The sequence below is a fragment of the Sinocyclocheilus grahami genome, unplaced genomic scaffold, assembly GCF_001515645.1.
Source record: "Sinocyclocheilus grahami isolate Dianchi unplaced genomic scaffold, SAMN03320097.WGS_v1.1 scaffold707.1, whole genome shotgun sequence".
Classification (NCBI taxonomy): domain Eukaryota; kingdom Metazoa; phylum Chordata; class Actinopteri; order Cypriniformes; family Cyprinidae; genus Sinocyclocheilus; species Sinocyclocheilus grahami.
Genome location: NW_015505886.1, coordinates 1284345 through 1299323, shown reverse-complemented (window position 1 = coordinate 1299323; position 14979 = coordinate 1284345). Strand labels below are relative to the sequence as shown.

The following is a 14979-nucleotide window of genomic DNA, read 5'->3' as shown; positions in this document are numbered from 1 at the left end:
ATTCTGTCATACTACAAATAATTGGTTCACGAGTCATTTGTAATTTGGATTACACTGATTGTGCTGCATGGTTTTTATTCACTACAAAGAAATGGTTCATGAGAGTCATTTCTTTGTGAATTGAACTACAGTGGCTGCACTGGATGTTTTCGATTCACTAAAAATAGCACGTTATTTTTAACACAGGAGTCATTTGTTTGTGATTTGGACTACACTGATTGTGCTGTGGTATTACAAAAACAAAAAGGACAAACTCAGCATGCTGATCTCATTATTTATTAAAAATTATTTACAGCATAATCCAAGAAAAGAATGATGATTTTTTCAATTTCTACTGCATCGTTCACCCATGTGCTGAGGAGCTGCATACTGTCTTCACATACAGAACACAAGGACTGAAGCCAAACATCGCAACAAGGCAAACAGCACTGATAGTACCTAAACCAGCCATCGTTCACTCTCTAATGTGAGCTCGGAGTAATATCTTATGTTTATGGTTGAACATACTTCCTTAGTCATCACTGTCACTCATATTCCCAGTAACAGAAAACACTAAAAAGGACGATCATAATAAATAAATTGATATTCTACTGGATCGGATGAAATCGAAGAGTACTTTTTTTTTTGTTGTCGTGACGGCAATATGTGAACGTTCATACAGAAACGAGAGCTGGGAAAAGAAGAAACAACAGTAAGCTGGAAAGCTTTGAACGTGTGGACATTTTCGCTCCGTCAAATTGGCCGTGTAAAAATCAGCACCATGAAAGAAGAGCAAAGCCTCCATTGACTGTGAGGCCGTCGTGCAGTCTTCGCGTCCAGCACCAAAGAGCTCAGTTCAGAAGAACAGTTTCTTGAACCGCGTCGCAGGCACTGCAATACGAAATGGCCAAAGTTCACGCTCCACAACCAGACCGTGGAAATACACACTGAATCGCGTCTGGGAGTGGAGACAAGGATCTGGAGAGAAACCTTGGACATTTGTTGTTTTTAAGTGCAAAACAATGACGTCCTCCGGGATGGGAGGATTCAGCAGACAAGAGGCACAGAGTTCATAAGGCCTCCTGAAGGCCTCTGGGTGGCGCTGTACTGATCAGAGGTCCGTGGGCGTCTCCGTGGCTATGAATCTGATTGTGCTACAGCAGCAGAGAACGAGCTACGTACTTCAGGATGCCTCCGTGTCTGAAAAATGCCACATCCATGTCGTTCTCGAAAAGAGCCGTGACACTGAAACTCTTCCCTGTGCTCGTCTGGAAACAAAGGCAGACATAAACATTAGATGTTGCATGGACAAAAATAAGTATGTACAAGCAAATTGCAGTTTAATTAAGAGCAGGACTGGGCATGGATACAAATTTCGATTCACAAGCTCTCTATTTTGGTAACAATTTACTAAATAATGTCATGGCAGAAAATAAATTCTTTCTTATCTATTGCTATAAATAACTTCTAACGCCGATATATTAATTTTAATGACAGCAGGTCACAAAACGTGTAGTTCCACTGCTATTTATCGAACAGATTAGTTAGCGAGTCTTGTTGAATGATTCATTAAAATGACTAGTTCAAAAGAGTATTTTGTTTGAGAATCAACCTAAACTTGTGCTGTTTCTTTTTGATTCACTACAAAGAACGGTTTCATTACATGCTTTTTTGTTTGTTTCTTTAATCAGGCTACACTGGTTCTGCTGTTTTTGATTATCTATAAATATTCAGTTGAAAAGAGTCATTTGTTTGTGAATCAGATGACACTGATTGAGATGTACGTTTTAATTCACACAAAAAAAAAAATTCACAAGAGTCATTTATTTGTGAATAAGACTACAGTGGCTATGGTTGGCTACAAAGAATCAGTTCAAAAGAATCATTTGTTTGTGAACCAAACTACACTGACTGCGATGTACGTTTTAATTCACAAGAGTCATTAATTTGTGAATCAGACCAGAGTGGCTGTGCTGTACATCTCTGATTTTCATCAGAGGTGTTTGTTTGTGAATCGGACTACACTGATTGTGCTATGTGTTTTTGATTCACTAAGAAGAACTGCTTCATAAGAGTCATCTGATTGTGAATCAGACAACCATGGCAGCATTGTATGTTTTGTGCCTGTATGTTTGTACCTGTTAGTGCATTGGACTACACTGGTTATTCTGAATGTTTTTGATTCACTACAATCAACTAGTTCAAAAGATACTTTAGTCCAGTTTCTTTTCTTTTTTTAAAATCAGACTACACTGATTGTACTGTATGTTTTAATTCACAAAAAATTGCTGTTAGTGTGCCACTTGTGAGCACATCTCACTGATGTTTTATCCACTGTGAGTCGCTCTACCTGTACTGTTAGCTGTTGTCTGGGCGTGAGCTCCTGTGGGAGGTTGATGGTGAATCGCTCTTTTCCACACAGCTCCAGCGAATCGGCATTCTGTCCTGGCAGGAACTGCAGCGGAGCGATTCCCATCCCCACCAAATGATTCCTATGAATCTTCTCAAAGCTCTCAGCTATCACCGCACGAACACCCTAAATAACCCAGTCAAGACAAGCCCCTATGTTAAAGGAACACTCCACTATTTTTGAAAATAGGCTAACTTCCGTCAACATAACCAACGTGACCACCTGCTTGCAAAGGGAGCGTGCTGGGGACTATTTTCAGGCGCTGCGTAATATCATTGCGCCTGCATGGTACGGCAGCAAAGTTCCTTGATTTTTTCCTTGAAGTTTTAAATAGGAAAAATACAGAAACTCTTTGGTCATTTTAGAGCGAGATGCTAACGGTCTAATCAGATTCAATGATCTATGCTAAGCTAAGCTAAAAGTGCTACCGCCAGACCCGGAGATCGGCTGAATGGATTCGAAAACGGTAAAACTCAACTGTTTAACTCTAGGGGAGTTGGAAAATGAGCCTATTTTCAAAAATAGTGGAGTGTTCCTTTAAGTGTTTGCTCAGAATTAATCACAGGAAACTGTGTAATAGAACAAAAAGTAGTTCCGCAGGAAAAGGATTATGGGACCAGTACCATTAAATAAGGTCCTTTGGCGGCCCAGTCGCGTGAGCTGCCGGAGCCGTACTCTTTTCCTGCCAGGATGATGAGAGGAACTCCATCTCTCTGATAGCGTTCAGCAGCTTCAAACACATCCAGCTGTGATGAGAAAACATACATCAAACCATGAGTACAGACTCAGAAAGAATCTAGTTCAAACCGGTTCAGTCTAGTCACTGACCATCTGTCCTGATGGAATGTGCAGTGTTTTGGGTCCGGTCTTCCCGATGAGGCGGTTTTGAAGCTTTATGCTGGCAAATGTTCCTCGAGTCATTACAGCATCGTTTCCTCTCCGTGCACCATAGGAATTGAATTCACGAGGGGTCAAACTGAATCAAATGTATAAAGGAACTGAACTTAGTTTCTAATAATCTTTATAAACATATGAATGAAAAATTATTTTTACTGCTAAATGCAACGGAAATGATAATAAATGATTTTAAGGACAAATATATGAACATACTGAGAAGAAACAGTACAAAAACCCTTCCAATCATCTCACCGTTTGCTCTGAAGGTATTTGGCAGCAGCGCTGACTCTTGCGATGCTTCCCGCTGGAGAAATGTGATCGGTTGTTACTTTATCACCCAGAAAGAGGAGTGGGTACGCGCCCTCAATGGATTGAGGAGTGCACACCTCTTTAGACTGAGACAAAGAGAAACGGGGCCGTGTTAATGTCAAAATACTGTGAACGTGATGCATGGGAGATCTGCATCTAAATAACACCAGTGTTGTTACTGTCAACTAAAACTATTACAGATTATTTTCATTAATTGAAATCAAGCTGAAATAAAATATGAAATGAAAAATCTTGTGTTTAGTAATTAACTGAAATGAAATAAGTTCAACTACTAAAATGACTGAAACTGAACTTGAAAGAAAAAAAAAGAAAGCTAAACAGAAATATTAAGAAATAAAAATGTATAAATACATAATGAAATGACTAAAGCTTAAACTGAAATAAAAAGAAATCTAAGCTAAATAGAAATATTTTTTAAATTAGTACATGACAAAATTACTAAAACTTAAATAGAAATAAAAATAAAGCTAAATAGAAATATTTAAAAGTAAAAATGAATAACAATTACAAAATGACATTAAATTACTAAATTATTAAAATGAACACTGAAAATATAAAAACAGAAGCTAATTCAAAACATTAACAAAATACTGTAATACTATATAAATAATACTGCATGACACTCACCAGTTTGCTGAAGAAGGACGGACATCGAATGTAGGTGGATTTGGGATCCCATGGGAAGAGGGCAGATTCAGCAGACTCTAATCTGTTCCAGAACGTACTTCCTTTCTGCAGACAATCACACAAATCAGCTATTATTAACAGACAACTCTACTGAGTCAACTGATTGAGTGAATCAATCAATTCAAATAACCAATATTGTTATATTTTCTGAGGAATGTGTGCCATTATAATCTCGCACCTCCATCCGGCTCCTCAGCTCTTTGAACATGGAGGCGATGACGATGTTCTCCTCCGTGTGGTTCACCTCCTCTTTGGATGGCCAGATATCCCGCAGATACACGTCCTTCCCCTCGGAGTTCACCCCCAGCGGTTCTGTCTCCAGGTTGATGCTGACTGTGCCTGCGATCGCATACGCCACCACCAGTGGAGGTGAAGCCAAATAATTCGCCCGAACGCAGTCACACAAGCGTCCTTCTAAATGCCTGTTTCCAGACAGCACGCCACAAGCCACCAAATCACCCTGCACACAAGCACACAGATTAATACACAGCAGATCAGAGAGAGGAAGTGAGACAGAAATAAGATTAAACTGTCTCACTTGTTTAATAGCATCCACCACACTCTCAGGTAAAGGTGCTGTATTGCCCACACAAGTGGCACATCCATAACCCACCACCTCGAACCTGAAACACATCATCAAAATGAATGCTTATTCAGACAACTGTGAATGTGTTTATGTACAACAAAACTTATATAATTTTGAAAATGTCACTTATTTTTTTTCTAAATAATCCATTATTTATGCATTTATATTTAGTTACATCCACAGTTTTCTTATTTTTATTTGTAATAAATATAAAATATTTATTCATCCAAAAATATGCAAAAATATGCGGTGCTCTTTGGATGTGGGATTCTTTTGTCATCAAAAAACTCGTCAACCCAAGTCACTCAAAAATATATTGTGAAAAGGTAAAAAGCCTTTATTCACATGGCTTTAACATTAAAAATGTTAAATGTTGTTTTAAATGTTAAAGCCATGTGAATAAAGGCTTTTTACTTTTTCACAATATTTTCGAGTGCCTTGGATTGATGAGTTTTTTGATGACATAAAATATTTATTATTTAAATGTGTGTGTTTATATATATTTAGTGATAGCTGTCATTAATGATAATAACCTATGTGGGTGCATATATATGTATATATATATATGGCATTTGGAACTAATAGCTATTGTTTTGCATTTATAATTTATATAATTATAAATATTTAATATAATTTATTTAATTTGCTTTATATCATTTTTAATTTGTATTTTTCTGTTCCGTATATATATATATAGAGAGAGAGAGAGAGAGAGAGAGAGAGAGATACTAATGTTATATAATAATAACAAAGTATTATATTTATTAGAGAAAATGAACACAAAAATACAAATAAAAAAACTATTAAAAAAGCAGATTAAATAATAAAATGTATTTAATGTTTAGAAAGAAAATATATTTAAAAATACAAAATAACAACAATAATTACTGGTGATGTTCAAAAGGTACATTTTACCATTACATACAGCTTATAAATTTATAAATGTTATATCACTTTAGTAGAGTTGTGGTTTTAATTATAGCTTTTGCTAACAATAACCTTGCTATGTGTGTGTGTGTGTGTGTGTATGTGTGAGTGAGTGTGTGTGTGTGATTGTGTGAGTATGTGTGTGTGTGTGTGTGTGTGTGTGTGTGTGTGTGTGTGTGTGTGTTTGTGTGTGTATGTGTGTGTGTGTGTGTGTGTGTGTGTGTGTGTGTGTGTGTGAGTGTGCGAGCGCGTGAGTGAGTGAGTGAGTGTGTGTGTGTGTGTGAGTATGTGTGTGTGTGTACCTGAGTTTCCTGAGGTAGGGCAGGACTCCACTGGTGTTCAGGTAATGTGTGACGGTTCCACTGCCAGGCACCAGATTGGTCCTGATGTACGGTTTTACCGTCAGACCAGCCTCAACGGCTTTCTTCGCTAGCAGACCTGAACAAAACACAGACATACACGTGAGATGCACTAAACACTGTGCAAACAGCTCATATCAGATCTAGAGGCGTGTTGACGTCTGACCTGCGGCCAGCATGACGGACGGGTTGCAGTTGTTAGTGCAGCTGATGACAGCAGCGATGACGACAGATCCGTGCGCCAGGTTGTACTCGGCCCCCTCGTGCAGGAAGGGGACCTGAGTTGCCTGCTTCTCTTTGGATATGTGGAAGCCCTTAAAACCCACCTACACATACATGGATGGCACAAACAACATACACTGGTATTAGTGATGTCAAAGGTACTTTGCTACCAATTTTGTTTTCAATTTAATATGTTAATATGTGCATTCACCTTCTCATTCAGGCAATTGATAAAGTCTTCCTTCATGCATGTCACAGCGACTCTGTCCTGCGGCCGTTTGGGTCCACTGACATGAGGCACAATTGAGCTCAGGTTCATCTCGATGACCTACGACGCCAACCGCATCACATGACTTAACTCAACTTGGACATTTTATAGGGGGCAAACCCTGAATTTTTATTGCTTTTTCGGTTACTCATTTCTCATGTGAAGGTTAGGCCCGCCACAATATCAAAACTGACCGCCACAAATAGATTTTCCAAAAGGCTTTGACTTCGTTGAATAAACGAGCACTGCACGTTTCAAAATCAAAACCCGGTGCGGGTGTTTTTATATCACTGTATTTCTGAAACAAACCAACTGTCTTCAGAAAATGTTGGATGTCATTTTCATTTAATCTTGCATCTAATGTGTGATAAAGCAGTGTTTGTGAGCGGAGCACTGTGCTTTGTGTACAGTGGTTACCAGAGAAACCTCTATATCTCCCGCTCTACAAGCGCCTCCTGCTGGCAGAGAATGAATTTGCATATATTTGCCACCACAAATAGAGTGCAAGTCTGTGGGAAACACTGCTCTACTATTCAAATGTTTGGGGCTAGTGTCAATAAAGAAAGTAATGTGCTTTTTTGAACTTTCTATTTATTAAAGAATCCTGAACATTTTTTTATCAGGGTTTCCACAAACAATTTCAAGCAGCACAACAATTTTCAACACTGATAATAATAAGAATTTTTCTTGAGCTGCAAATCAGCATATTAAAATGATTTCTGAAGGATAATGTGACACTGAGAACTGGAATAAATAATATTTTAAAATATTTATTTAAAACAATTGTAATAATATTTTTTAATATTGCTCTTTTTACTGTATTTTTGATCCAATAAATGCACCCTTGATGAGCATAAGAGACTTTCCATTACAATAAATCCCCAATTTCTTAAACAGTTGTGAATAAAGACATATAAAAGGTACAGTAGCAAAAACAGCCAGTTTAATTCTCAAAACGTTCATTAAATACTAAGTTAACCAACCTCTGAATACTGTGGCTCATCTGATTGGTCGCCGTAGCTTCTGAAAAGTTTGATAGCCTTCAGATAGTCTTCTAAAACCACAAGCTTCTCCTCACTGCAAACTGATAAGAAAAACATTTTTGCGTCAAGTTATATCCTTACAAACACTTGAAGCTTTATAATCTAAAGTACACAGGATGGTCCGTACTGGTGTTTTTAAAGTGCTGAAGGGTGACGTCATCCACAGGAAAGAAGCTCACAGTGGCGTTGTACTCCGGGCACATGTTAGCAATGGTGGTCCGATCGGGAGCCGAGAGCTGCTGTACACCCGGCCCAAAGAACTCCACAAACTTCCTGCCAATTCCTGCCTGACGCAGATGCTGAGACACAAAGATCAGATCAGTGCATGAAACGTAATTTCTCGAGATTCGCAAACTCACTGATGATGTTATACATTAAGGAAACAAGGACCTCGCTGTACCTTAGTAATGCCCAGTACGATATCAATGGATGTAGCAAGAGGATTGATGGTTCCCACGAGTTTACAGCCGACGACCTGTGGCAGAGTCAAAGACACTGGCTGACCTAACATGACCGCCTCTGATTCAATGCCTCCAACTCCTGAATGAGAGCACGAGAGACAATGTGAGATAAACAAGACAGGATAGTGCACAAATATAACACAATAACTAACATCATGCTTACCCCAGCCTAGGATCCCAAGGCCGTTGATCATGGTGGTGTGGGAGTCCGTTCCTACCACACTGTCAGGATAAATAAACCCCTCCCCTTCCTGTACCACCTGACACAGGTACTCTAGATTCACCTGATGCACTGCGTTGATGTCTGGCGGAACTACGTTGATGTTTTTAAAGGTTTTTGAACACCACTGGAGACAAAATAGTGAAAAATAAGCATTAAAAAGTACCATTTAAAAGTTTGTTGTCTGTAAGATTTTTTTTTAATTGTAAAATATTATTATCCATTTAAAACAGCCATTTTCTATTTGAATATATTTTAAAATGTAATTTATTTCTGTGATGTAAAGCTGAATTTTCAGCATCATTACTCCAGTCTTCAGTGTCACATGATCCTTCAGAAATCATTCTAATATGCTGATATTGCTGCCCAAGAAACATTTTTTATTATCAAGGTGGAAAATAGTTGTGCTGCTTAATATTTTTGTGGCAACTGTTACATTTATTTTCAGGCTTCTTTGATGAATGGAAAGTTTAAAAAAACAGTATTTATTTAAAATAGAAATCTTTTGTAACAATATGCATAAGAATAAAAGTATTATTTCTTTCAGAAAATAAATTACTGACCCTCGGTTGTGAATTATCACTTCCGTAATAGATGGTGCTGGTTTTATTGCGCATGACTGTAAATGTTACTTTAAAGAATAACCAATATTTTTTTCATAATTTAAAATTATATCCACCTCTAAAACACTTTTCTGCTAATGTAACCAAGTAGGCAGGAAATAATATTAATAAATACTTTAGTTCCTGATAAATCTTCGATTATCTCACTTTTCATAACTTCAATGTGATATAAATTGCATTTTATGTTGTTTTCGTGTAAATATAAATCACAGAAAGCTCTGAAAACTCACCTTAAAGAATTGCAGCCTCTCTTTGTTTCTGATTAGCTCCATCTCTTGGTTTCTGATCATCGTTTCAGGCCTGTGTGGGTCAGACAGACATCAGGGCATCAGAGAATGCAGACAGATTCATGTGAGAGCGTGAGTTAATGTGTGTGTGTGTGTGTGTGTGTGAGGTGAGGCGTACTCTGACACGGGCTGCAGGTGGAAGGGGCACAGGAGCGGTGTGTTCTCTATCTGTACTGCTGCGCTTCTGCCACTGGGAGCGTCAGAGCAAGAGGCTTTACTGCAGCTGCCCTGATGACCCGGTCGTTGACCTGCACAGTGACCGCTGCTGCTGCTCCCTCGTGGAGATGGTCGGCCAGCAGGAGATCTGACAGCGGCACCGTGACTCTCGTCCGTGGGGGTTGGAGGGCTCTGGATGGCACTGAGAAATGAGGCAAATGCTTGTAACAACATGTTGCATCGTGCCTGGTTAAGCTCAGAAAAAGGGACTGTTTTTACAAAAACAGTAGCACAATACATTATCGCCCTAATTACTGTGTACATTAGGAGTTCTAGCTGTAATCATTGTTTATGTTAATGTTGTAATTATCGGGTTTTAAAACATAAATCCTGCCTTAATCCGTCCTTTAGCCTTTGCGTTCACTCTCACCATTTGCTGTAGTCAATCTGCAGAGAATGATCTACGATGAGGTCTGTGGGGCATCTGGGGTTCACCAGGTTCGGATCGACCCCCTGTTTCGCTAAAGCATCTCTCATGGCTGCCAGATCCACCATAGCAGGAATTCCCCTGTGAACACAATGGAGCTATCAGGATATATCCAACCTTGTGAACAGACCCAGTTAGTGTGCGATTGAAGATAGGGCTGTTCATCTAAATAAAACACTGTGATATGATTTATTGCGATCTAAGCCATCTTCCCATACTTGACAAGAAACAACAAATGCTTATTAACAAAATAGAAGCTTTAAAGGCTCCTTCAGTCAAAATAGAAGTTTGTTCATTTGAAAATGAAGATGTTATCCTTTAGAAATGAAGACAGCCATAAATATTAGTATTGTCATTTTAAATTTAATACAAATAAAATTATTATTATTATATGATTTCTCTTAAATACTTGATTTTTTATTTTACAGTGAAACATTACAATAGTACTATTTTTAATTTGTTTTCATTTATAAATTTTTATTTAGTAATATTAATAGTAACTAATCATATTTGACATATAATAGCAAAAGTTTGCCATACAAACAAGCACAGCAAACCTGGAATTTTTTTTATCACATTTTAGGGTGTACTCACGCTAGGCACGGTTGCCTTGAACTGAGCCAATTTCCGAGTTAGGTGGACCATAAACTTTAAAAATGTTAGGGGACAACGTTTGCTGCTGTTAATGCTATTCTTAATTATTTTTTTCAAACAGCAACTACATCACCTTGTCTTGTCGTTAAAGTGGTGCCTATTTATATATAGGCATTTGAAGCATATTGTATACACAAACAGTGAAATAAGCATGTATTTGCCCAAAATTCCAGAATCGTATCAAGCTGACTATCTAGCGCGGTGAATGTTTATGGCTATCAACCAATGGAATATTACATTTTTATTCTTTCTTACAACAAATCACTTGAATGCAACGAGCTCGTAATCACGACTTCATAAGTAGGACATATGAAGTTTCCGATAGCACGTGAAGGGAGTAGAGAAGCGCTCTCGCTCAGCACAATGGAGTGCATCGTTTTGTTAACTTTTGGTTTATTATTATTTTGAGTCTTTGAGTCTCCGGCGCAGTTAGCGCTCACACCACATGCGTGCCGCACCCGAGCTCACCTCTTCCAACCGAGCCAGGGACGGCTAAACGAACCGCGCCACTAGTCAAATGAACCGAACTTTGGAGGTCAAACGCGCTCGGGCATGGTTCAAATTCTATGTATTTTTCCCCCAAATCATCGCAGCCTGAGTCGATTACTCACGTAAAATCCTGTAGCAGAACCCTGGCGGGCGAGAACGCAACCTCGGCCTGGTTCTGCTGCATCTGCCAATCCAAAATACTAGAGACATCGTCCGTCTTTATGTAGAACCCGTCACATTTCCGGATGGCGGACTCCAGGAGAACCCGCATACAGAATGGCAGTTTCTCTTCAAGAGAAAGAGCCTGTTATTATTTTTGCAAGACTTTATTTTACATCTGAAATCCATTAATTACACTTTTTTTTTTTTAAACAAGTGACGTCACTTGCATCTGTGCATGATTAAATTCCATTAAAGCATTGAGGAACTCACCGTATCTGACATCACTCAGCTTCAGTAGGTTGAAATATCGCCGCTCTTCATATTGTTCGCTCCGCAAAGTGTCGATCAAATGGCCGAATGGATGTTCTGTACAGAATAAAAGAACCTTATTGAGAATTTTTGAGCTGAAAAATGAATGTCATTTGTGTAACTGTGACAGGAAAAGAATGGCTTGTGTGTTTGAAACTCATTAATCTGATCTGGGTTCGGGTTTGGCTGTGTCTGAGTAATGTGCACCTGCAACAACCAAACAATCAAAACTGGCCCAAATTACAGCAGTCCAACACCTGCCAGGCTCATATAACTCAAAGAGAGAGCATCTTCTCTTAAACGCCTCTTGTTCGCAGGCCTGCACCTCTTCCCTCCTAAAGCCCCCTTTAGAAGGCACAAGTGTACAGCTGTGAGACTTGTGTTGGAAGTGAGTACTGAGAGCTTAGTTACAAGCCCAATTCACAGCCGTTTAGGGCAGATACACAAGCATGAAATAACATGTGAACATTTCATTTAGGAATGCACCAAAAATTTAGCAACAAGAGAAAGAGATAATGAAAATGATATGCTCGAGGTTCAAAGCCAGACACTGTCATTTATAGAAGCATATTATGATCAAAATTCAAACACAATTGCAAATTTAGCATTTGCATTTCCTAGCTGTGCCTAGAAGCAAAAAACATTTTGGATACTGAGGACAATGATAAACCCTTTTCACGTCACTTCTGTAACTAAAGAACCGGACTATTTTCTATTCAAAACTAGAAAAAAAATAGGCATTTTGTCCATTGTTGTGTGTTGCCAAGTAGTCTACTGTTAAAATACACTTCTATTATTATTTAAATTCTATTATTATCTCTCTCGCTATCTATCTATATGCACTTTTATTAAAATACAGTAAAGTAAAGACAGTAAAGTAAAGACAGTAAAGACATTTATTATGTTTCAATTTAGCTTTCAACCAAAAAACTAAAAAGTTTTAATCAAACAGTTGTAGCCTTGGTGGACATAAGAGACTGCTTTCAAAAACAGAAAAAAATAACTTTTGAACAAACTTTATATATAAGTAGCCTATGTAATAAATAATAAATGTATATTTTTAAAGTTGTTGGAAATAGATGTTATTTTAATAATGTCAACATGCATATAATAATTATTCATTAATTTGGTAGGTTCTCATGAAATTGCATTCAAAGAAGGTCGAATCTGTTTGATCAAATAGTCTTTCACAGACTAAAAACCCTAATACACACACACAACAGAAACAGGCTGTGTTAAAGTAACACTAGCACTGCTGCAGTCTAGATCTGCATGCTGTCTCAAGAAATTCTGACACAAAAAAAAGAGACAAGAATGTAAACTATCCATGCAGAAGGTTTGACAGTTCACTGAAAAAAGAAAGATCAAAATCCTCATTACTGGGCATGATATAAACACACTAGTGCTGCTGCACAGCAGTGTATTGCTTGCAGTATATTGTGACACAGTGTGGTGGATAACCATGCACAGACACACACTTATCACTCACAGCCTGCATCTGCTGCCTGCTGCATGCCTTAGATTAGGTTAGATGAGTTCAGATTAAACAGAAACTGCAGCAAAGAACACAAACCTGCATCGCCACCAACGAACACACAAATCCCAGATCTACATTTATTACAGGAAGATAAAGACACTGGGTGGGAAAAGTAAATAACACTCTTGCTAACAGCCAATCAGATTACAGTAGGATCAGTTCACTGACATATATACACAGTTAATTATAATTATACACTTTTTACTTCCAAAAGAAGCATTTAGGGGATATTTGGTTCACACAATGTATACAGGTCACTTAATTTTCAAGTTCATTTTAAGACACTAGCCTTTTGGGGCCATGTATGAACGTTTTACAGTAGTTAGAACAACCTCATATTAAGATAAAGAGGTTTTGTTATATAATGTATTATTTATTGAATACAGAGAAAGACTATGCTTTGCTCTAACCATGATATTGTGATAATAAACGACAGTAATACTACGTCAAATCAAATATATACACATAAAAGAATGTTGATTATCATATTCACATACTATAGTATTTACATTGTACAGCAAAGTAAGAACACAACGGAAAATCATGATACATGTCCAGAAAGCATGGCAGTACCGTATGTGTTATTGTAAACAATGTCTAATAATCGAGCATTGTACATAATAGGCCGTCTCAATGCTTAATGAGCTGCCTGCCTAGACAACATTTTTGGCATCCTATACGCATAAAACAGTTGCTTTCAAGGTGTGCATTTCACTAGCTTTCGATACACATCAGTTTGTGGTCGCGTGAGCTGCATGTTAGCACGCGATCTGGATGTCAGTCGCTCTCTCGCTGCTAGCCGCACTGCTAACGACAAAACCGCCTCTTTCTTCCTTCTAAAAGTGGTTATTTAAGGGCTGTTTTAACACACAATTGTGACTTCGCATATAACCGGTTATATACACCTCTATCAGAGCGTAAATGAGATCAATTATGTTATTTTTGTCAGTAAAAACAGCCCTTACCGTACTGAGGCGAATCGAGCGCCATGATGACTCCTAATATTAACACGACTCCACTCGCGCGAGCCACGACAGCTAGCCAATCAGCAAACAGTACCTCCCTGGAGGACTGTCCAATCAGAGTACAGGATCTCGCACAGCGTCGTCCATATATGAAATAGTATCTCCTACACAGTGTTGGGGGTAACGCATTACAAGTAACACAAGTTACGTAATCAGATTACTTTTTTCAAGTAACTGGTAAAGTAACGCATTACTTTTTAAGTTACAAGAAAATATCTGAGTTACTTTTTTATAATAAGTAACGCAAGTTACTTTTTGTCCCCAATGTATTGACTGACAGCTCTCCTGTCCCCATGTTGAGAGAAATCAGATGTTACTGTAGATCTAAAATAAATATGAATATGCATTAATCTCACTCACAAAAAAAAACACAGATTCAGTATTCCTCAAAATGAATAAAAATAATGCAACTCAGCTAGCCAATCAGCAAACAGTACCTCCCTGGAGGACTGTCCAATCAGAGTACAGGATCTCGCACAGCGTCGTCCAATCAACAAATAGTATCTCCTACACAGTGTTGGCATTACAAGTAACACAAGTTACGTAATCAGATTACTTTTTTCAAGTGACTAGTAAAGTAACGCATTACTTTTTAATTTACAAGAGAATATCTGAGTTACTTTTTTATAATAAGTAATGCAAGTTACCTTTTTCCCCCAATGTATTGACTGACAGCTCTCCTGTCCTCATGTTGAGAGAAATCAGAAGATGTTACTGTAGTTCTAAAATAAATATGAATATGCATTAATCTCACTCACAAAAAAAAACACAGATTCAGTATTCCTCAAAATGAATAAAAATAATGCAACTCAGAATATAGAATATGACACAAACCTGCAACAATTAAATGTTAAACAACAC

The 14979-nt window shown here is 38.0% G+C and overlaps 1 protein-coding gene across 1 annotated transcript; it reads right to left on the bottom strand.

Annotated features, from left to right (window-relative positions):
• Positions 1-151: 151 nt before the first annotated feature.
• On the bottom strand, positions 152-14147 carry LOC107560011 (iron-responsive element-binding protein 2-like). The gene is made up of 21 exons (XM_016244068.1): positions 14059-14147; positions 11518-11613; positions 11208-11373; positions 9886-10023; positions 9418-9657; positions 9243-9312; positions 8333-8516; positions 8109-8248; positions 7836-8007; positions 7649-7749; positions 6609-6725; positions 6342-6501; positions 6119-6254; positions 4842-4926; positions 4482-4763; positions 4244-4348; positions 3539-3681; positions 3218-3365; positions 3013-3135; positions 2330-2515; positions 152-1247 (listed from the first exon to the last, which is right to left on the bottom strand). Exons 1-21 carry the CDS (start codon positions 14081-14083, stop codon positions 1134-1136), a joined length of 2931 nt encoding a protein of 976 aa, XP_016099554.1. The 5' UTR covers positions 14084-14147; the 3' UTR covers positions 152-1133.
• Between the last annotated feature and the right edge of the window lie 832 nt (positions 14148-14979).